At 45.6% G+C, this 22,640-nt stretch overlaps 1 protein-coding gene across 1 annotated transcript in view; it reads right to left on the bottom strand.

Moving 5' to 3' along the window:
* Positions 1–22,640, bottom strand: part of LOC120060308 (protein NDRG3-like) — a 59,944-nt gene that overhangs the window by 10,689 nt on the left and 26,615 nt on the right. Inside the window, exons 2-4 of the mRNA XM_039009509.1 lie at positions 22,081–22,164; positions 19,178–19,210; positions 114–219 (exon numbers count right to left, since the gene is read on the bottom strand). Of these exons, the coding sequence (XP_038865437.1) occupies positions 114–219; positions 19,178–19,210; positions 22,081–22,137 (196 nt within the window). The 5' untranslated portion in view covers positions 22,138–22,164. The remainder of the gene's footprint in view (positions 1–113; positions 220–19,177; positions 19,211–22,080; positions 22,165–22,640) is intronic.

Here is a 22,640-nt window from a genome sequence, read left to right on the forward strand (position 1 = left end):
TTCAAGTATTACTCATAGAAGTTATGTTACATGTTTAAAACCACACTGCATCTTAGATAATGTCTTAGATAATGTCTTAGATAATGCTATATGGTTTAATCGTGCACACTCACGGTTGAGGCCGATGTCATGGTAGGTGAGGATGACTGGCCGGTTGCCCTTGGGAACGCCCCTCATGGTCACATGGAGCACGCCATGGGTAGTCTCGATATCATGCTCCTGCAGCCAATCAGAGAGGAGAACAGATAGGTCAGGGTGTTGGGAGACAGATGTAAACAGTATGGAAGTAGGGAGGGAGACATCCTGGTGGCCAGACAGACCCAACAGGCCCTTGAGGTCTAGGATATTTTAAACATTGTTTTTCCATATCCAATCTTTTTCAATCTACACAAAGAGCCTCTGGGTCTGTGTTGGGGGCTCTGGAGTGGGTGGGATGTGGACAGAGATTTATGGATCATATTCTAATAATAGCTTACTACATCATTAATCAGATATGTGAAAGACAATAAATGCCAAACAAATTGAAAATCCAATCATCTGTGAGTACTTATTTATGATTGAGTGTGTACAGACTACAGAGCTTCCTGTCTCCTTTCCAGAGCCCTCTCAGACGGGACAAGGAAGAGCTGAGAGTTAGCACTGGGCAGAGGATCAGCTGGTTCCCTTGGAGATTTTAAAATGCACTGCTCCCGAGGTATGACTGCGCAAAAATCTAGAATCATCGCCTTCTCTGAAAGCTGCCACTGCAGGGAGGAGTAACCCTCCGCTATTAAAATTCAGACACTGAAACTGCCTTAATTTCTCTCCATGCCTCTCTCTGAGCGGAAATGTCTTTATAAGAGACTACAGAGACTACAGCCATCCATAACATTATGATTCCAAGTCTGTGCATTAAGTTGTCAGTGTAAATGAGTCTTGGTGAGAGGGGCAAATTAGGCCCAAAAAGATGAGACAGTAATAAATTACCATCTTACTGAGCTTCATCGATATCATGACTTGAAACAGGAAGGGATGTAACACACCAAGAAAATAACAGCATCATTCCCTGGCGTGCCTCCAAACGTTCTACAGACCTATCCTGGACCTTCTAGACTCGTGACAGAAGTATCTGCTGACGTCACACACCACAACACGGCGCAAGGTCGGCATGACTTGGGACTGCGTATCTGAGTGTGGGTGTGTATTTAACAGCATGAGGGAGTGCTGGGCCTAGTCTCAGGGCCCAGTGGTCATCAATAATAAAGAAAGAGAGAGAGAGAGAGAGAGAGAGAGAGAGAGAGAGAGAGAGAGAGAGAGAGAGAGAGAGAGAGAGAGAGAGAGAGAGAGAGAGAGAGAGAGAGAGAGAGAGAGAGAGAGAGAGAGAGAGAGAGAGAGAGAGAGAGAGAGAGAGAGAGAGAGAGAGAGAGAGAGAGAGAGAGAGAGAGAGAGAGAGAGAGAGAGAGAGAGAGAGAGAGAGAGAGAGAGAGAGAGAGAGAGAGAGAGAGAGAGAGAGAGAGAGAGAGAGAGAGAGAGAGAGAGAGAGAGAGAGAGAGAGAGAGAGAGAGAGAGAGAGAGAGAGAGAGAGAGAGAGAGAGAGAGAGAGAGAGAGAGAGAGAGAGAGAGAGAGAGAGAGAGAGAGAGAGGGGAGCCTCCTCTGCTCAGAATCAGGGCTGGGAATACTGCAGCAGGCACCATTTTAGAAATGAGAATGGTGGCTATCAAAGTTCCTCTGGAGATGGTGAAGGTTAAACCTTCCTGTCAAGGACAAGGCAGCAGTATCTCTGTCTGAGATCTCAATCAGACATACCAGCCATTTTATATGCTTTAAAATGCACTAATATGAGGTTATTGTCAGATTAAGTCTTCAATGAAATGACAGAGACAAGTACATGCAGTAATAATCAACCAGACACCCACGGAGTGGAGACACAAACAGCAGAACAGAAACACGAAGACACATGTAACAGGTTAACTAACGCCTTTACTATTATCTGTTGTATATATGAACGTAGTATAAAAAATAAGAGAAACTTTAAAAATTGAAACAGTCCCTTCTGTGTTGCTACAGGAGAGTTTTAAGGGTTTGAGAAGAGGATAGCAACAAGGACACAATGAGTGGGGAAACAACAATTATTTAAATAAATGGGATGAATACACACACACACCCAGAGACGCAGATTTGAACTCACACACAGACACACATCACCAACACACACAACACCAACACACAAAACATCAACACGTGCGCGCACACACACACAGTCCCATTCAAAATGCTATTTTCCCTAACTCCTAACCCTAAACCTAAACCTAAACCTAACTAACCCTTACCCTAACCTTAACCCCAAAACCTAACCTTAACCTTAACGCTAACCCTGAACCTAACTCTAGATCCTAACCCTAAACCTAATTCTAACCCTAACACTAATTCGAACTAGTAATAGCATTTGACCTTGTGAGTACTAACAAAATGTCCCCAGTTGGTAACATTTTTGTTAGTTTACTATTCTTGTGGGGACTTCTGGTCCCCAGAAGTTAAGTTAAACACGTCATCTACCTCAGATCCAGTCATCTGCCTCAGATCCAGTCATCTGCCTCAATCCAGTCATCTACCTCAGATCCAGTCATCTACCTCAGATCCAGTCATCTACCTCAGATCCAGTCATCTACCTCAATCCAGTCATCTACACTATATATTCAAAAGTATGTGGACACCCCTTCAAATGAGTGGATTGGCTATTTCTTCCACACCCGTTGCTGACATGTGTATAAAATCGAGCACACAGCCATGCAATCTCCATAGACAAACATTGGCAGTAGAATGGCCTTACTGAAGAGCTCAGTGACTTTCAACTTGGCTCCATCATAGGATGCCACCTTTTCAACAAGTCAGTTCGTCATATTTCTGCCCTGCTAGAGCTGCCCCGCTGTCAACTGTAAGTGCTGTTACTGTGAAGTGAAAACGTCTAGGAGTAACAATGGCTCAGCTGCGAAGTAGTAGGCCACACAAGCTCACAGAACGGGACCGCCGAGTGCTGAAACGCGTAAAAATATTCTGTCCTCGCTTACAACACTCACTACCGAGTTCCAAACTGCCAATGGAAACAACGTCAGCACAAGAACTGTTCGTCGGGAGCTTCATGAAATGGGTTGAGCAGCCGCACACCATGTGCAATGCCAAGCGTCGACTGGAGTGGTGTAAAGCTTGCCACCATTGGACTCTGGAGTATTGGAAACGCGTTCTCTGGAGTGATGAATCACGCTTCAACACCTGGCAGTCCGACGGACAAATTTTGGGTTTGGCGAACGCCAGGAGAACACGACCTGCCCCAATGCATAGTGCCAACTGTAACATTTGGTGGAGGAGGAATAATGCTGGGGCTGTTTTTCATGGTTCGGGCTAGGCCCCTTAGTTCCAGTGAAGGGAAATCTTAACGCTACAGCATACAATGACATTCTGGACGATTCTGCACTTCCAACTTTGTGGCAACAGTTTGGGGAATGCCCTTTCCTGTTTCAGTATGACAATGCCCTCGTGCACAAAGCGAGTTCCAAACAGAAGTGGTTTTCGAGATTGGTGTGGAAGAACTTGACTGGCCTGCACAGAGCCCTGACCTCAACCCAATCGAACACCTTTGGGAGGAATTGGAACGCTGACTGCGAGCCAGGCCTAATCCCCCAACATCAGTGTCTGACCTCACTAATGCTCTTGTGGCTGAATGGAAGCAAGTCCCTGCAGCAATTTTCCAACATCTAGTGGAAAGCCTTCCCAGAAGAGTGGATGTTATAGCAGCAAAGGGGGGACCAACTCCATATCAATGCCCATAATTTTGGAATGAGATGTTTGACAAGCAGGTGTCCACATACCTTTGGTCATGTAGTGTACCTCAGATCCTTGTCTTTGGGTAGTATTGATCTATCTAGGAGTAAGACATGCTCACACTCTGTTTTGCTTCTTCCCTTCACCTCTATCCCTTTACACACACACACACACACACACACACACACACACACACACACACACACACACACACACACACACACACACACACACACACACACACACACACACACACACACACACACACACACACACACACACACACACACACACACACACACCGCAGTTGAGCCTCAGACGCAAACAGACCTGGGGTGGGGCTGCTGGCCTGGACAGGGAGGGGGAAGAGTAGTGAGCACTGCAATGGCTACTGCGACCCGTTTACCCTTAATTAACAATAGTGGAACGAGGCTTCTGCAATGGGGGTTTAGATAAACTTCATAGAATGTGGAGGAGAATGTTAATGTGGGGTTTAGGTTTGTGTATTGTCAGAGATGGCTGATAATGATCTATAACAGATGGAGGGCTAAGCTGAGAGGTGTCTGCAGTGACACCCAGTGGAATTTGCCAAAGATGGAAACACAGTCACACAGAGAAGGAAAAGAGGGAAATAATGAGGAGAGGGAGACTGAGGAGGAGGGGAGAGGAGAGAGAGGGTGAGGAGAGAGAGGGAGAGGATAGAGAGGGTGAGGATAGAGAGGGTGAGGAGAGAGAGAAGGAAAAGGTGAGGGAAAGTAAAAAGGCAGAGTAATGTGTCATGCCTCACCTATTCCTGCCAAGGGTGTGTGTCTGTGTGTCTCAGTCACCAGATCTCAACTCAATTGAACACTTATGGGAGATTCTGGAGCGGCGCCTGAGACAGCGTTTTCCACCACCATCAATAAAACACCAAATGATGGCATTTCTCATGGAAGAATGGTCCCTCCAATAGAGTCCCAGACACTTCTATGCCAAGGCGCATTGAAGCTGTTCTGACTCATGGTGGCCCAACACCCTATTAAGACACTTTATGTTGGTGTTTCCTTTATTTTGGCAATTCAAGACCAGAGAGAGCCTGTCTATGTCATGGGGTTGAAAACAGCATTTAGCCTGGAAAGGCACTTGTAGGATATCTTTCAGACTGCACATCTGTTGTTGCTATGTGGGTGAAAGATCAGTTCCTTTTCACTGTCATATTGTTGCAGTTCATACGGATACATACACAGGGATCGCAAGGCCTGTTTAGCTGGTCACTGTCACCACTGATCTGTACAAAGAAAATTGCTCTTTTCTCTTCACGATCTGGCAAACACAGACACAAAAAATGCAGAATGTGCAGAGACGAGCACACACACACACACACATACCCATATTCTCCTGTATGCTCAGACTCCTGAACGCTTACGCACATTCATATTTCATGCCATTATATTGACATGCACCTACAACGCACAATAACATATTCATGACATCTATGTTGAAAACACACGCATGCACAAATATACGTACTCACTCACACAAACATGCAATCCCCCGCACACATATTACGAACAGTCTCGACAGTAAGTGCACTCAAACACACAAATACAGTGTCCACCCGCACAAACCCCTCTCTGCACACTGAAACGGCTGGCTGTCTGAAGAGGCAGTTAGGCAGGCAGGTATTCTGCCAACCAGCCAGGAAGACCAGCCCCTCCCATAGATCCGGGGTCTCTCTACCCAGACCCTGACCCAGCCCCGTGAAACTAAACCCAGCGAGGTGTGTCAGTCAGACGCACTCACCACTGCATTCCCAGAGCATGCGATCTGGTCCAGGTCCAGAATGGCTGACATGTTTCCCAGGCAGGAGAGGACTGTGTGCTGCTGGGAGCTTTAAAGATCTCCACAATGAGGGCGGGAGAGAGGGAGGGAGGCAGCGCAGGAGGGAGAGTGAGAGAGCAAGAGAGAGAGAGACAGAGACAGAGAAAGAGAGAGAGCGAGAGAGAGAGTGAGCGCAAGAGTGTAATGGGGAGTTAGAGAGACTAACTGCACCAGCTAGACCAGCAAGAGGGAAAGGAGATAGTGACAGAAAGGGTGAATATTTTTTATGAGAGTGGGAGGGATGGAAAAGATGCAGAGCTAGAGGACGGGAGATAGAAGGAGAGACAGAGTGAGTGAGACTGCAGTTCGCGCTTGGTAAGCACAGCACATCCCTGCTTCCAGGGCTGTGTACCAGTTATTCTAATTGGATTTCAGCAGGTCAGGTGGGCAGAACGGGGGCGAGCTAGAGGAGAACAGGGGAGAGGGATGGGGATGGATGGATGGATTGATGGAGAGAGAGAGAGAGAGAGAGAGAGAGAGAGAGAGAGAGAGAGAGAGAGAGAGAGAGAGAGAGAAAGAAAGAGAGAGAGAGAGCGAGAGAGAGAGAGAGAGAGAAAGGAGGGGGTATTAAGTGGAGGCATGCAGGCAGCCCAGGAGACAAGCAGCACTCTGACGTCACAGAGAGAGAGAGTGGTGCTGTAGAAGGGATGCTGACTTTGACGATTGACTGCTTCCTTCCAGTGCATTCTGCATCAGCAGCGCTCTGAAATCAATGTCTGATCATGATTCAATTTGTGGGCTAGAATTGGATTAAACACTGTACCTGTCATCAATGAGCAACCAGGCTAATCATATGAAGATAAAATAATATCTTCTTGTTGCAGAGTGAAAACTCAAATGGCAGTGGCAGTGAAACATCAAATTGCTGAAGCTATTTTGGGCTCTGAGGGAAGAAGGTCTGCATTGAATATCAATATGATCTCAGTCTTCTAATGCACCAATATGATTTTGTAACATCAGATTTTCCAGTATGAAGGCATTCAGTAATGATTTTGCTCAATAACGACTCCGCAATGAACCAGCTGTGACCCCATGGTCATCCAAAGAATGATGGGCTGCAAAAGAGAAATTTGTATCCAAAAGAGATTGACAAATGTCTATATTACACTGTCTATGAGTGAGTGTGCGTGTATGCATGCATTCACTGGAATCAGTATATGTGAGTGGTGCATACAGCGATACACAGATCTTTCTCTGTAAACGTCTCTCCTTCTCTATCAAACCTGATAACCTTTTAAAAATAAAAATAAATTCACCTTTATTTAACCAGGTAGGCCAGCTGAGAACAAGTTCTCATTTACAACTGCGACCTGGCCAAGATAAAGCAAAGCAGTGCGACACAAACAACAACACAGAGTTACACATAAACAAACCTACAGTCAATAACACAATAGAAAAATCTATGTACAGTGTGTGCAAATGTAGAAGATTAGGCAGGTAAGGCAATAAATAGGCCTTAGAGGTGAAATAATTACAATTTAGCATTAACACTGCAGCGATAGATGTGCAGATGATGATGTGCAAGTAGAGATACTGGGGTGCAAAAGAGCAAGAAGATAAATAACAATATGGGGATGAGGTAGTTGGGTGTGCTATTTACAGATTGGCTGTGTACAGGTACAGTGATCAGTAAGCTGCTCTGACAGATGATGCTTAAAGTTAGAGAGGGAGATATAAGTCTCCAGCTTCAGTGATTTTTGCAATTCGTTCCAGTCATTTGCAGCAGAGAACTGGAAGGAAAGGCGGCCAAAGGAAGTGTTGGCTTTGGCGATGACCAGTGAAATATACCTGCTGGAGCGCGTGCTACGGGTGGGTGTTGCTATGGTGACCAGTTAGCTAAGATAAGGCGGGGCTTTACCTAGCAAAGACTTATAGATGACCTGGAGCCAGTGGGTTTGGCGACGAATATGTAGCGAGGGCCAGCCAACGAGAGCATACAGGTCGCAGTGGTGGGTAGTATATGGGGCTTTGGTGACAAAACGGATGGCACTGTGATAGACTACATCCAGTTTGCTGAGTAGAGTGTTGGAGGCTATTTTGTAAAATCGCCAAAGTCAAGGATCGGTAGGATAGTCAATTTTACGAGGGTATGTTTGGCAGCATGAGTGAACGATGCTTTGTTGCGAAATAGGAAGCCGATTCTAGATTTCATTTTGGATTGGAGATGCTTAATGTGTGTCTGGAAGGAGATTTTACAGTCTAACCAGACACCTAGGTATTTGTAGTTGTCCACATATTCTAGGTCAGAACCGTCCAGAGTAGTGATGCTTGTCGGGCGGGCGGGTGTTGGCAGCAATTGGTTGAAGAGCATGTATTTAGTTTTACTAGCATTTAAAAGCAGTTGGAGGCCACGGAAGGAGTGTTGTATGGCATTGAAGCTTGTTTGGAGGTTTGTTAACACAGTGTCCAAAGAAGGGCCAGATGTATACAGAATGGTGTCGTCTGCGTAGAGGTGGATCAGAGAATCACCAGCAGCAAGAGCGACATCGTTGATATATACAGAGAAAATAGTCTGCCCGAGAATTGAACCCTGTGGTACCCCCATAGAGACTGCCAGAGGTCCGGATAACAGGCCCTCCGATTTGACACACTGAACTCTATCTGAGAAGTAGTTGGTGAACCAGGCCAGGCAGTCATTTGAGAAACTAAGGCTATTGAGTCTGCCCGATAAGAATGTGGTGATTGACAGAGTCGAAAGCCTTGGCCAGGTTGATGAAGACGGCTGCACAGTACTGTCTTTTATCGATGGCGGTTATGATATTGTTTAGGACCTTGAGTGTGGCTGAGGTGCACCCATGACCAGCTCGGAAACCAGATTGCATAGTGGAGAAGGTACGGTGGGATTCGAAATGGTCGGTGATCTGTTTGTTAACTTGGCTTTCAAAGATTTTAGAAAGGCAGGGCAGGATGGATATAGGTCTATAACAGTTTGGGTCTAGAGTGTCTCACCCTTTGAAGAGGGGGATGACCGCGGCAGCTTTCCAATTTTTGGGGATCTCAGACGATACGAAAGAGAGGTTGAACAGGCTAGTAATAGGGGTTGCAACAATTTCGGCAGATCATTTTAGAAAGAGAGGGTCCAGATTGTCTCGCCCGGCTGATTTTTAGGGATCCAGAACTTGCAGCTCTTTCAGAACACCAGCTGTCTGGATTTGGGTGAAGGAGAAGCGGGGGGGGGGGGGGGGGGGTGAACTGGGGGTCTGGGGTGAACCAAGGGCTATGTCTGTTCTTAGTTCAACAAGTTTTGAATGGGGTATGCTCATTTAAGATGGTGAGGAAAGCACTTTTAAAGAGCAACCAGGCATCCTCTACTGACAGGATGAGGTCAATATCCTTCCAGTATACCCGGGCCAGGTCGATTAGAAAGGCCTGCTTGCTGAAGTATTTTAGGGAGCGTTTGAAGATGATGAGTATGGTCGTTTGACCTCAGACCCATTACGGACGCAGGGAATGAGGCAGTGATCGCTGAGATCCTGGTTGAAGATAGCAGAGGTGTATTTAGAGGGCAAGTTGGTCAGGATGATATCTAAGAGGGTGCCAATGGTTACGGATTTAGGGTTGTACCTGGTAGGTTCCTTGATAATTTGTGTGATTGAGTGCATCTAGCTTGAGTGCATCTAGCTTAGATTGAGTGCATCTAGCTTAGATTGTAGGACTTGTAGTTGTGGATTTTAACAAAGAAAATTTGAGGAAAAGGGTGCCAAAGTTCTAAGAACATATCGACTGTAGTACTTGCGCTGCTAAAAAACTCGACCACTGTTACTCCAACTTCCGGGATGCATACAAGGCCCTCCCCCGCCCTCCTTTCAGCAAATCTGACCACGATTCCATTTTGCTCCTCCCTTCCTATAGGCAGAAACTCAAACAGGAAGTACCCGTGCTAAGGACTATCCAGCGCTGGTCTGACCAATCGGAATCCATACTTTAAGATTGTTTTGATCACGCGGACTGGGATATGTTCCGGTTAGCTTCAGAGAATAACATCAACCTATATACTGACACGGTGACTGAGTTAATCAGGAAGTGAATAGGAGATGTTGAACCCACTGTCACTATTAAAACCTACCCTAACCAGAAACCGTGGAAAGGTAGCAGCATTCGTGCAAAACTGAAAGTGCGAACCACAGCATTTAACCATGCTAAGGTGACTGGGAATATGGCAGAATACAAACAGTGTAGTTATTTCCTCTGCAAGGCAATCAAACAGGCAAAACGTCAGTATAGAGACAAAGTGTAGTCGCAATTAAACGGCTCAGACATGAGACGTATGTGGCAGGGTCTACAGACAATCACGAACTACAAAAGGAAAACCAGCCACATCGTGAACACCGACGTCTTGCTTCCAGATAAGCTAAACACATTCTTCGCCCGCTTTGAGGATTACACAGTGCCACCGACGCGGCCTGCTGCCAAGGACTGTGGGCTCTCCTTCTCCGTGGCCAACGTGTGTAAGACATTTAAGCGTGTTAACCCTCACAAGGCTGCCGGCCCAGACAACATACATAGCCGCGTCCTCAGAGCATGAGCAGACCAGCTAGCTGGTGTGTTTACGGACATATTCAATCTCTCCCTATCCCAGTCTGCTGTCCCCACATGCTTCAAGATGGCCACCATTGTTCCTGTACCCAAGAAAGCAAAGGTAACTGAACTAAATGACTATCCCCGTAGCACTCACTTCTGTCATCATGATGTGCTTTCAGAGACTAGTCAAGTATCATATCACCTCTACCTTATCTGTCACCCTAGACCCACTTCAATTTGCTTACTACTTCAATAGATCCACAGACGATGCAATCGCCATCACATTGCACACTGCCCTATCCCATCTGGATAAGAGGAATAGCTATGTAAGAACGCTGTTCATTGACTATAGCTCAGCATTCAACACCATAGTACCCTCCATGCTCATCATCAAGCTTGAGGCCCTGGGTCTGAACCCCGCCCTGTGCAACTGGATCCAGGACTACCTGACGGGCCACCCCAGGTGGTGAAGGTAGGAAACAACACCTCCACTTCACTGATCCTCAACACTTGGGCCCCACAAGGATGCGTGCTCAGCCCCCTCCTGTACTCCCTGTTCACCCATGACTGTGTGGACAAGCACGCCTCCAACTCAATCATCAAGTTTGCAGACGACACAACAGTAGTAAGCTTGATTACCAACAATGACAAGACAGCCTACAGGGAGGAGGTGAGGGCTCTGGGAGTGTGGTGCCAGGAAAATAACCACTCAATGTCAACAAAACAAAGGAGATGATCGTGGACTTCAGGAAACAGCAGAGGGAGCATCCCCCTATCCACGTCGATAGGACCGCAGTGGAGAAGGTGGAACGCTTCAAGTTCCTCGGCGTACACATCACTGACAAACTGAAATGGTCCACCCACACAGACAGTGTGGTGAAGAAGGCGCAACAGCACCTCTTCAACCTCAAGAGGCTGAAGAAATTTGGCTTGGCAAACCCTCACAACATTTTAAAGATGCACAATTGAGAGCATCCTATCAGGTTGTATCACCGCTTGGTCGTGCGGTCTGCCGAACGCATCACCGTGGGCAAACTACCTGCCCTCCAGGACACCTACAGCACCTGATGTCACAGGAAGGCCAAAAAGATCATCAAGGACAACAACCACTCAAGCCACTGCCTGTTCACCCCGCTATCATCCAGAAGGCGAGGTCAGTACAGGTGCATCAAAGCTGGGACAGAGAGACTGAAAAACAGCTTCCATCTCAAGGCCATCAGCCTGTTAAATAGCCATCACTAGCACATAGAGGCTGCTGCCTATATACATAGACTTGAAATCACTGGCCACTTTAATAAACGGAACACTAGCCACTTTAATAATGTTTACTTTTCTTACATTACTCATCTCATATGTATATACAGTCGTGGCCAAAAGTTTTGAGAATGACACAAATATTAATTTCCACAAAGTTTGCTGCTTCAGTTGATATTTTTGTCAGATGTTACTATGGAATACTGTAGTATAATTACAAGCATTTCATAAGTGTCAAAGGCTTTTATTGACAATTACATGAAGTTGATGCAAAGAGTCAATATTTGCAGTGTTGGCCCTTCTTTTTCAGGAGAAGTTGCTCTCGGAGGATGTGTTGGTACCATTCTTTATTCATGGCTGTGTTCTTAGGCAAAATTGTGAGTGAGCCCACTCCCTTGGCTGAGAAGTAACCCCACACATGAATGGTCTAAGGATGCTTTACTGTTGGCATGACACAGGACTGATGGTAGCGCTCACCTTGTCTTCTCCGGACAAGCTTTTTTCTGGATGCCCCAAACAATCGGAAAGGGGATTCATCAGAGAAAATGACTTTACCCCAGTCCTCAGCAGTCCAATCCCTGTACCTTTTGCAGAATATCAGTCTGTCCCTAATGTTTTTCCTGGAGAGAAGTGGCTTCTTTGCTGCCCTTCTAGACACCAGGCCATCCTCCAAAAGTCTTCGCCTCACTGTGCGTGCAGATGCACTCACACCTGCCTGCTGCCATTCCTGAGCAAGCTCTGTACTGGTGGTGCCCCGATCCCGCAGCTGAATCAACTTTAGGAGACAGTCCTGGCGCTTGCTGGACTTTCTTGGGTGCCCTGAAGCCTTCTTCACAACAATTGAACCGCTCTCCTTGAAGTTCTTGATGATCCAATAAATGGTTGATTTAGGTGCAATCTTACTGGCAGCAATATCCTTGCCTGTGAAGCCCTTTTTGTGCAAAGCAATGATGACGGCACATGTTTCCTTGCAGGTAACCATGGTTGACAGAGGAAGAAAAGAACAATGATTCCAAGAACCACCCTCCTTTTGAAGCTTCCAGTCTGTAATTCGCATAGAGATTCGAACTCAATCAGCATAACAGAGTGATCTCCAGCCTTGTCCTCGTCAACACTCACACATGTGTTAACAAGAGAATCACTGACATGATGTCAGCTTGTCCTTTTGTGGCAGGGCTGAAAGGCAGTGGAAATGTTTTTTGGGGATTCAGTTCATTTGCATGGCAAAGAGGGACTTTTCAATTAATTGCAATTCATCTGATCACTCTTCATAACATTCTGGAGTATATGCAAATTGCCATCATACAAACTGAGGCAGCAGACTTTGTGAAAATGTATATTTGTGTCATTCTCAAAACTTTTGGCTACGACTGTACTGTATTCTATTACTATTCTACTGTATCTTAGTCTATGCCGCTCTGACATTGCTCTTCCATATATTTATATATTCTTAATTACATTCCTTTCCTTAGATTTGTGTGTATTGGGTATATGTTGTGAAATTGTTAGATATTACTTGTTAGATATTACTGCACTGTCGGAGATAGACACAAGCATTTCGCTACAAGCGCAATAACATCTGCTAAACACGTGTATGTGACCAATAACATTTTATTTATTTTATTTTATTTACTGTATGTTCTCATCTCTATGCGAGTTTCCCACTAGCAATTACCAGTTGGAGGGGCGTTCAAGTGGATTTTCCCCAGTTGTATATTTACGAATTTAGGAGATGTTATGAATGCAGCATAACAGATTGCTGGCCAAATGGGCTGAGTTTACCCGTGGAGACCAATAGGACGTACAAACTATAGAATGGATTGAGTGGGCGGAGCAGCAAACTCAGTGTATGTTCTATTGGTCCTACAGTGTGAACTCCCCCGACTGTCACGTGGAGTGGAACAGGTGAACCCTAGAGCATATTCAGACGAGGAGACTGGGATGAGGTAACCAAGGTATTTATTGAAACACGGGGGGAAGATTGAGTGCTGGCCAGGGGAAGCTCGGGCGGATTGTTGGAAACCAGGTGCGGAGGCTGAGGCTGGAGCGAGAGGTGTGGGGACAGGGTAAGCAGGTCCGGAGGGGAATCCAAGGGAGCGTAGAGTGGAGACAGAGTAGTAGGACTGACGAGAAGTCGGACTGGAAACAGGGACCAGAGTCAGAGCGGGCAGAACTGTAGCGGAGAGGAAAACAGGGTCAGGCAACGGAAATCAGGCACAACAGGAACAAACGGCTAGAAACATGGACGGACTGGGCAGAAATTACAATCTGGCAGTGTGGAAATGGCAGGACTGAGTATTTGTAGAGGTCTTGATTATGGAACAGGTTCCAGCTGGTGGGGATCTGCTCTGACACAGCACACCTGTCTCCGCCCACACAATCACACACACACACACAGAGAGAGAGGGAGAGGGAGAGAGCACTGTGGGAGTGGCAGCAGATCAAGGAGACACCGGATGAGCACTAGAGGGCGTGGCAGGAGCAGATGTGACACCGACAGTGTCAGGCAAGCTGGGTGGAGCACTGCTATTCCAGCTGCTCTGTCTTCATCTGACTACGTTTTCTCTCATAGTCCAAGAGCATCTGGTCATCATGGTGGCAGAGGGCTACTCATTTCTCCTAACTGGAGATTTTCTCTTCTCTCCCTCTCTCACCTGTCCATCTCCTCATTTGAATTCCATGCTGTCACTGTCACTTGTTCACTCAAGATTTACATTGTTGTCATTTATCGCCCACCAGGTACCCTTGGATAGTTCCTCAATGAGCTTGACACCTTGATAAGCTCATTTCCTGACGAGGGCTCACCGCTCTTCATACTTGGCGACTTCAACCTCCCAACGTCTGCCTTCGATTAATTGCTTTACAACTCTCTCTTTCCCCGCCTTGCCTCTTTTGACCTTACTATTTCCCTAACCCCTCCAACTCCCCTCCAACTCACAAGGAAAAACACTTGATCTCATTTTTACTAGAGGCTGCTCACCTACTAATCACACTGCAACCCCCTCCAGGTCTCTGATCAATACTTTGTTTCCTTTTCTGACTACCAGCTGTTGGCTGGGCTCCCCGCTTGTGCCATCAAACCCCTGCAACTTATCCAGAACGCTGCAGCCCGCCTGGTTTTCAACCTTCCCAAGTTCTCCCATGTCATCCCGCTCCTCTGCACTCGAAGCTTGCATCCACTACAAGAGCATGGTGCTTGCCTACAGAACAGCAAGAGGAACTGCCCCTCCTGAGCACCTGAGCACTCCGGTCTGCCACCTGTAGTCTCTTGGCCTTCGCAACCCTACGGGAGGGCAGCTCCCTGTCAGCCCAGTCCAAGCTCTTCTCTGTCCTGGTACCCCAATGGTGGAACCAGCTTCCCCCTGAAGCAAGGACAGCAGAGTCCCAGCCCATCTTCCCAAAAGCACCTGAAACCCTACCTCTTCAAAGAGTATCTTAAGTAATCCCCCTCCTCACCTAAACCCCCGTCCTAAAAAAGAAACGTAGCTGAAACAACACTTGCACGTGACTCACCCCCCCTTTCTAGCTCTGACTTTGCTGATAGTTACTTTATTGAGGAAACGTGTACTTACTATGCCTGTGATATGTGGTTGTCCCACCTATCTCTCTTAAAATGAATGCACTAACTGTAATTCGCTCTGGATAAGCGCGTGTGCTATATGACTCAAATGTAAATGTAAAATGGAGCTTACTACCTAGTGTTTCTACATTAACTATTTCCACTACTGCCCCACAGGGGGTGCCACATACACACACATGCAGAGGTATGGATACAGAGACACATTTACAATGTACAAACAAACACCTGTTGACCGGTCTAATGATGATGCATGCATCTCTGGTAATTATCAATAATCTGTTCACAAGTGACTGCTATCTTTACACATACTGATAAATCACCACCATTTTATTTCAGGTATACATTTCTGATTAGAGTCTGTTTTGTTTTAATTCCAGTGTCACCTCAGAACGCAATCATAGAGACTGTTTCTATGTCTCTCTGCCAAAGGCAGGCCAGTGACAGTGTCATAGCCAAGATGTCACCTCTCCGTCCCTGTGAGTCATACAGACACTGTTGTCTCAGCACCAACCACCCCCTCCAAGGAGACGGACGGACAGAGGAGAAAGTGGAGGACAGGGATAGCAGCTTAAAAAAGACACTGATGTACTTCTTCTCATTGCACTCTTTTCCCCACTTCTCCTTTGGAGCTACATTAACCAATATCTTAACCACATTAGCCTTCTGCATTGTACAGGCACATCTTAGACACAAAAGTCTAGCGCCTCTGCTCTGCACCATCAGTCAGGCTTAGAGCGCCCTCCCCTGGTCTAAACGAGATCAGCAGAACACAGAGGGCCAATGACTTGCAATCCCAGTTTGATTTCATATGAAGCCATTTGCTTCACCCACTGAAGGGGAAGAGAGAGGAGAGTGCATTCCTGGAGGAGGCTAAGATCAAGCCTAAGAGGTTGTCAGTTTTTTTTTAAATTCATACACCATCATGTTAATTCAAGTAGCTTATAAAGTGAGTTCCAAAAGGATTGGGCTGTTTTTTTGGCTCTGTGTTCCAGCATTTTGAATTTAATTTAACCTGATACAATGACTATGAGCATAAAGTGCAGACTGTCAGCTTTAATTTGAGGGTATTTTCATTCATATCAGGTGAACGTTTGGAAATAAAACACTTTTTGTACATAGTCCCCCCATTTTAGGGGGACAAAAAGTATTGGGACAAATTCACTTATATGTGTATTAAAGTAGTTAAAAGTTTAGGATTTGGTCCCATATTCCTAGCACACAATGATTACGTTAAGCTTTGCTGTTTGTTTTGGTTGTGTTTCAGATTTTGTACCCAATAGAAATTAATGGTAAATAATGTGTTGCGTCATTTTGGAGTCACTTTTACTATTTATTAAAAATAGAATATGTTTCTAAACACTTCTACATTCATGTGGATGCTACCATGATTACGGATAACCTCTCAACAGGGCAGGTTAGCATTTTGGGGGGTTAGGATATTTATGCGTCTGTAACTTTCTCACTATGTACAAAAAGTGATGTAATTTCTAAACGGTTCACTCGATATGGATGAAAATTAAAGTGGTCTGCACTTTAACATCACAGCCATTGTATCATTTAAAATCCAAAGTGCTGGTGTACAGATCCAAAACAACAGCAAAAAATGTCATTGTCCCAAAACTTTTGGAACTCGCTGTACATAGAACAATATATCTGAAATGGATTACAACATTGTCTCTGCTAGATCTAAGGAGGACTGAATTGTGATGCTGAACAGAGCTAAACATCCCGTTACTCCCCCCTTAGTGTCACTGCAGCTCCCAGAGCACGTCTCCTGATTCTGCACTCATTTAGCATCACATTTTGAATAGCCATGTCCAGCTCCATCATTTTGTTCAGAATTCCTGCCAAGAGTGTAAACATATACAAATGTGTGAAGGGAGGGAGGGTGACACACATCTACCATGCTATGTTTTTGTCTTACTTCTCTCTTTATGTAGTGTTGTGGTGTCTCTCTTGTCGCAATGTGTTTTGTCCTAAATAAATGTAAAAAAATAAATAAATTGTGACTACCTCAGTGTGATGTAAGAGAAACATCCTCAGGTTGGGACTGCATCATCCAGGTGGAGAATGAAGACTGATACCCTATGCCACACCATCGGGCCCTGTCGTCCCTTCCCATCCACATCCACACACACCGTCTATGGGTGATGACGTCACAGCAGTGCTGCAGTGGAATGACTAATGGGAGCTCTGTAATAATTATACAAATCCTGGTGGATTTACTGGCTAGATGCAAACACTGCTGGTACAATGTCCCGATGGATGTGGCAAAAGTAAAAGGAATATGTCTGAAAGTGTGTGTGTTTGTGTGTCTGACAATGCCTATACACGTGTCTGAGTGTATGCATGAAGGGGGGGGGGGGGGGGGGGGGTGCGCCGCAGACAGGCCCACATGGAGGAAAAGAGCACCAGCCCTGCTCTACTGAGTATGCTTACCATCCTACCTGCAGTAGCTATATTTAGCCCAGGACGTGATGCAGAGAACAGGCATGACTGCATGGAGGCTGGGAAAGCCAGCGTTAGTTAACTGTTTACAGTACCTGGGAAAGGCAGCATCCACCTGACTGTTGAAGTGCAACCTTCATAAGCATTTACCTTGCACTGTGCAAAGACCACTGTCCACTGTCAGCAGATACAAAAATAATGAAGATCCATTTCTGACTGTAGCCTATGTATGTAGGCTAATAATAACCCTGTACAGTTCTATTTGCATGTGGAAAAGTATGTAGGGGCGGCAGGTAGCCTAGTGGTTAGAGCATCGGGCGAGTAAGCGAAAGGTTGCTAAATCGAATCCCAGAGCTGACAAGGTAAAAAACTGTTGTTCTGCCCCTGAACAAGGCAGTTAACCTATTGTTCCTAGACCGTCATTGAAAATAAGAATTTGTTCTTAACTGCCTTGCCTAGTTCAATAAAGGTAAAATAAAAAAGAATGTAGACACCCCTTCAAATTAGTGGATTTGGTGATTTCAGCCACACCCATTGCTGAAATGTGTATAAAATCGAGCACACGGCCATGCAATCTCCACAAACAAACATTGGCATAGGATGCCACTGTTCCAGCAAGACAGTTCGTCAAATTTCTGCCCTGCTAGAGCTGCCCGGTCAACTGTAAGTGTGGTAGGACGCGAAGTGGTAGGCCACACAAGCTCACAGAATGGGACTGCCGAGTGCTGAAGCACATAAATTGCATAAATATTGTCTGTCCTTGTTGCAACCAGTGTTTGTCGGGAGCTTCATGAAATGGGTTTCCATGGCCGAAGATCACCATGTGCAATGCCAAGCGTCGGCTGGAGTGGTGTAAAGCTCGCCCCCATTGGACTCTGGAGCAGTGGAAATGCATTCTCTGGAGTGATGAATCACGCTTCACCATCTGGCAGACTGACGGATGCCAAACCCACGCTATCTGCCGAATGCATAGTGCCAACTGTCAAGTTTGGTGGAGGAGGAACAATGGTTTGGGGCTGTTTTTCATGGTTCGGGCTAGGCCCCTTAGTTCCAGTGAAGGGAAATCTTAACGCTACAGTATACAATTACTTTTTAGATGATTCTGTGCTTCCAACTTTGTGGCAACAATTTGGGGAAGGCCCCTTCCTGTTTCAGCATGACAATGCCCCTGTGCACAAAGCGAGGCCCATACAGAAATGGTTTGTCGAGATCGGTGTGGATCCTCATACTTTTGATCATGTTGTGTAACATACATTATGTAAGAATCACACAATATCATAGAAACAACTAATAACACCCTATCTTCTTCCCAGTCTTACATGGCAGTGAAGCAGTGATTGGCTGTGTAATGGAGATAGAAGGCATTCATTGGCTGTTGTGTTGATCTTCAGGGCCTCAGGCTGGTGTGGTTTAATTAGTCACGACTCAGTGTTATCCAATAGAGGTTTGTCCACAGAACAGGGCCTTACAAGAACTTAACACACCTGAATCACCTGCAAACTCTACATCACCATTCCACCTGCAGACTCTTAATTGTGAGAGAGGAACTCTGTTTAAACTTAGGGCAAACTGAAAGTAGTAGGACCAGAATGATTTCAAACCACCGCTTGTCACCTGAGCAGAACACTTTCCCTCTGTTTGGTCCCTTCATTTTCACATCACTGAAAATGATCAGTACAAATCAACACCCTTCATTTAGAACTGGAGACACTCACCTGGCAGTCAAAGTCCTGGAAGTTACGTGAATTCTGAGAGGAAAGAGGAAAGAAAGGTATGTTATTGAGGTGTTGGATGGTAGAAATTCTTTCACCTACAGTATTTTATACTGAGCAAAACTATAAACCCAACTTTTAAAGTGTTGGTCCCATGTTTCATGAGGTGAAATAAAATATCCCAGAAACTTTCCATATGCACAAAAAGTTTATTTCTCTCAAATTTTGTGCACAAATTTCTTTACATCCCTGTTAGTATCTTTGCCAAGATAATCCATCCACTTGACAGGTATGACATATCAAGAAGCTGATTAAACAGCATAATCATTACACAGGTGCACCTTGTGCTGGGGACAATAAAAGGCCACTCTAAAATGTGCAGTTTGGTCACACAACACAATGTCACAGATTTGTCAAGTTTTGAGGGAGCTTGCATTTGGCATGCTGACTGCAGGAACTCTGTTGCCGTAGTATTGAATTTTCATTTCTCTACCATAAATCATTTTAGAGAATTTGGCAATATGTCCAACCAGCCTCGCAACCGCAGACCATGTGTATGGTGTCATGTGGGCGAGCGGTTTGCTGATGTCAACGTTGTGAACAGAGTGCCCCATGGAGGCGGTGGGGTTATGGTATGGGCAGGCATAAGCTACGGACAAAGAACACAATTGCATTTTAGCAATGGCAATTTAAATGCACAGAGATACCGTGACGAGATCCTGAGGCCCATTGTCGTGCCATTCATCCACAGCCATCACCTCATGTTTCAGCATGATAATGCACAGCCCCCTGTTGCAAGGATCTGTACACAATTCCTGGAAGATGAAAATGTCCCAGTTCTTCCATGGCCTGCATACTCATTAGACATGTCACCAATTGAGCATGTTTGGGATGCTCTGGATCGACATGTACGACAGCTTGTTCCAGTTCCCGGCAATATCCAGCAACTTCGCACAGCCATTGAAGAGAAGGACAACATTCCACAGGCCACAATCAACAGCCATCAACATTATGCGAAGGAGATGCTGACTGGTTTTATGATCCATGCACCAACAGATACATATCTGTATTCCCAGTCATGTGAAATCCGTAGATTAGATCCTAAAGAATTTATTTCAATTGACTGATTTCCTTATATGAACTGTAACACAGTAAAATCTTTGGAATTGTTGAATGTTGCGTTTATATTTTTGTTCAGGATAGAAAACACCACTGCTTAATTGACATACTCTAAATATGCTATCCTATTTATCACCTGTATGCCTCTCCTGTCAACTCATTACTGTATGTCTGTCCTCACATCTATCCTGCAGGCTCCTGTCTGTTGGATTCTTAATGAGATGGCCTGGCCACTAGGTGGAGTGAGAGGTCAGCCATAAACCCATTCATTCAGACGTGGCGCTGTCTTCCATCCACCTGTCTGTCCACAGCCAGCCCACTTCACCAGCACCACTGTCAGGTGATGAATGGCCTGTTCAGCCCATGATGTATGACACAATACCCTCTGCCTCAGCCTATACATCAACTCATGTCCTGTGATGCAGAGAAAGCCTAACAGTGGGTTTTGACCAGAGGCGGTGCCTCCTCTTGACAACGCTTCGCTCCAAGGCTTCACTTTGATTGAAATTTGCATAAAGTAGAGCAGAGCTGAACTTTTTCTACCACTCCACCAGCAGGGTTCTTGCCGCTCACCTTCCCACAATACCCTGTACATTTATCCACGTGACCTCGTTGAAAATTAATGGGGGCGGAACTTCTCGTGCCAAATTTGTTTTTGGTGAAAACCTTCTGTAACTGCCTGTAATATCGCCCTGGAACTGTCTGGAACAGAATAGTTCCCTCTGGATATAAAACGGGTCAATTTACACAGATGGGCTGACTTCCTTCTCCTTGCCCCAACCCAAGGCAGGCTGGGAGCTCATCCCCTCCTCGATGCTGCAGTGGAGACGGAGGTCCTTGAGGAACGGTGGGAAGAAAGCTTTGATCTGCTGGAGTGTTTTCTCTCTCATCTGAATCTTTCAAGCAAAAAAAAGAGATGCGTTTCTGCAAGGTTCCCCTTTGATATTCCCCTCTTTCCTCCCCTCCCTCTTGCTTTCAAGCTTCATCTGCCTACTCTCTCTCTCCATCTCTCTGCATCTCTCTGCATCTCTCTCTTGAGCCTAACTCCATCCCTTGATTTTTCTTCTATTGACTCCTATTCCTCTATTTTCTAGAGTCTTTTCTCTTCCCTCACTACAGTGAAGCAGGAATTATAAATAATTAACTTTGATGAACAGAGTTCTGGAGTGGGGAGGAAAGCACTGTTCACGATGGAGACAAATAGTGAATAAATCTCAAAACATGAGTCTACAAAACATTAAGAACACCTGTTCTTTCCATGATATAGACTGACCAGGTGAATCCAGGTGGAAGTTATGATCCCTTATTGATGTCACTTATTAAATCCACTTCCATCAGTGTAGATAAAGGGAAAGAGACAAGTTAAAGAAGGATTTTTAAGCCTTGCGACAATTGAGCTAGGACTGTGTATGTGTTCCATTCAGCGGGTGAATGGGCAAGACAAAAGATTTAAGTGCCTTTGAACAGTGTATGGTAGTAGGTGCCAGGCGTACCGGTTAGTGTCAAGAACTGCAACGCTGCTGGATTTTTCACACTCAACAGTTTCCCATGTGTATCAAGAATGGCCCACCACCCAAAGGACATCCAGCCAACTTGACACAATTGTGGGAAGCATTGGAGTCAACATGGGCCAGCATCCCTGTAGAACGCTTTTGACACCTTGTAGAGTCCTTGCCCCGACGAATGCAACTCAATATTAGGAAGGTATTCCTAATGTTTGGTATACTCAGTGTATAGGCATGTGTATGTGTGACTCTCCCTTGCAGGTGGTCATCTCATACTCTCACCTTATTGGTCAGCAGGGGCTTGATCTCAGTCAGCTGCACATCCTGTAGCTCATCCATCTTCCTGTCTGGTCACTCTACTCAACACTGAGAGGAAGACAGAGAGAGAGAAGAAGACAATAAATTATTCTATGTGAGCCACACATAACATACTTTCAGAAATGAGAGCTACACAATTATAGCACATACCATCATACAAAGACTTTATTATTTGCGTATTCACACACACACACACAGAGAGAACATAACAGAGATCTGAGAGACCCCTGCTGCGTCAATAAGTTGTTCAGATTCATGTCAGCTTCACGCTATTAGTTAATATGGGAGTGGTTAGTAACAGCACATCAGGCTGATTGATCTATTTGTATTGGATGAGAGAAGCAGGCAATGTGTCGTGCTGTGGCCCTGGCCCACCTGGCCCTGTCATTCCTCCCCTAAGACTCTCACACACAGACCTGAGCTGTATCGCCGTGACACGCATGTGATGAGGATGAAGCTGAAGGGTTGAAGGGCATTCTCCCTCTCTGTTTGCTCTGTGAAAGGTCATCCCAGCCTTACATAGC

The sequence above is a fragment of the Salvelinus namaycush genome, chromosome 2 (assembly GCF_016432855.1).
Source record: "Salvelinus namaycush isolate Seneca chromosome 2, SaNama_1.0, whole genome shotgun sequence".
Classification (NCBI taxonomy): Eukaryota; Metazoa; Chordata; class Actinopteri; order Salmoniformes; family Salmonidae; genus Salvelinus; species Salvelinus namaycush.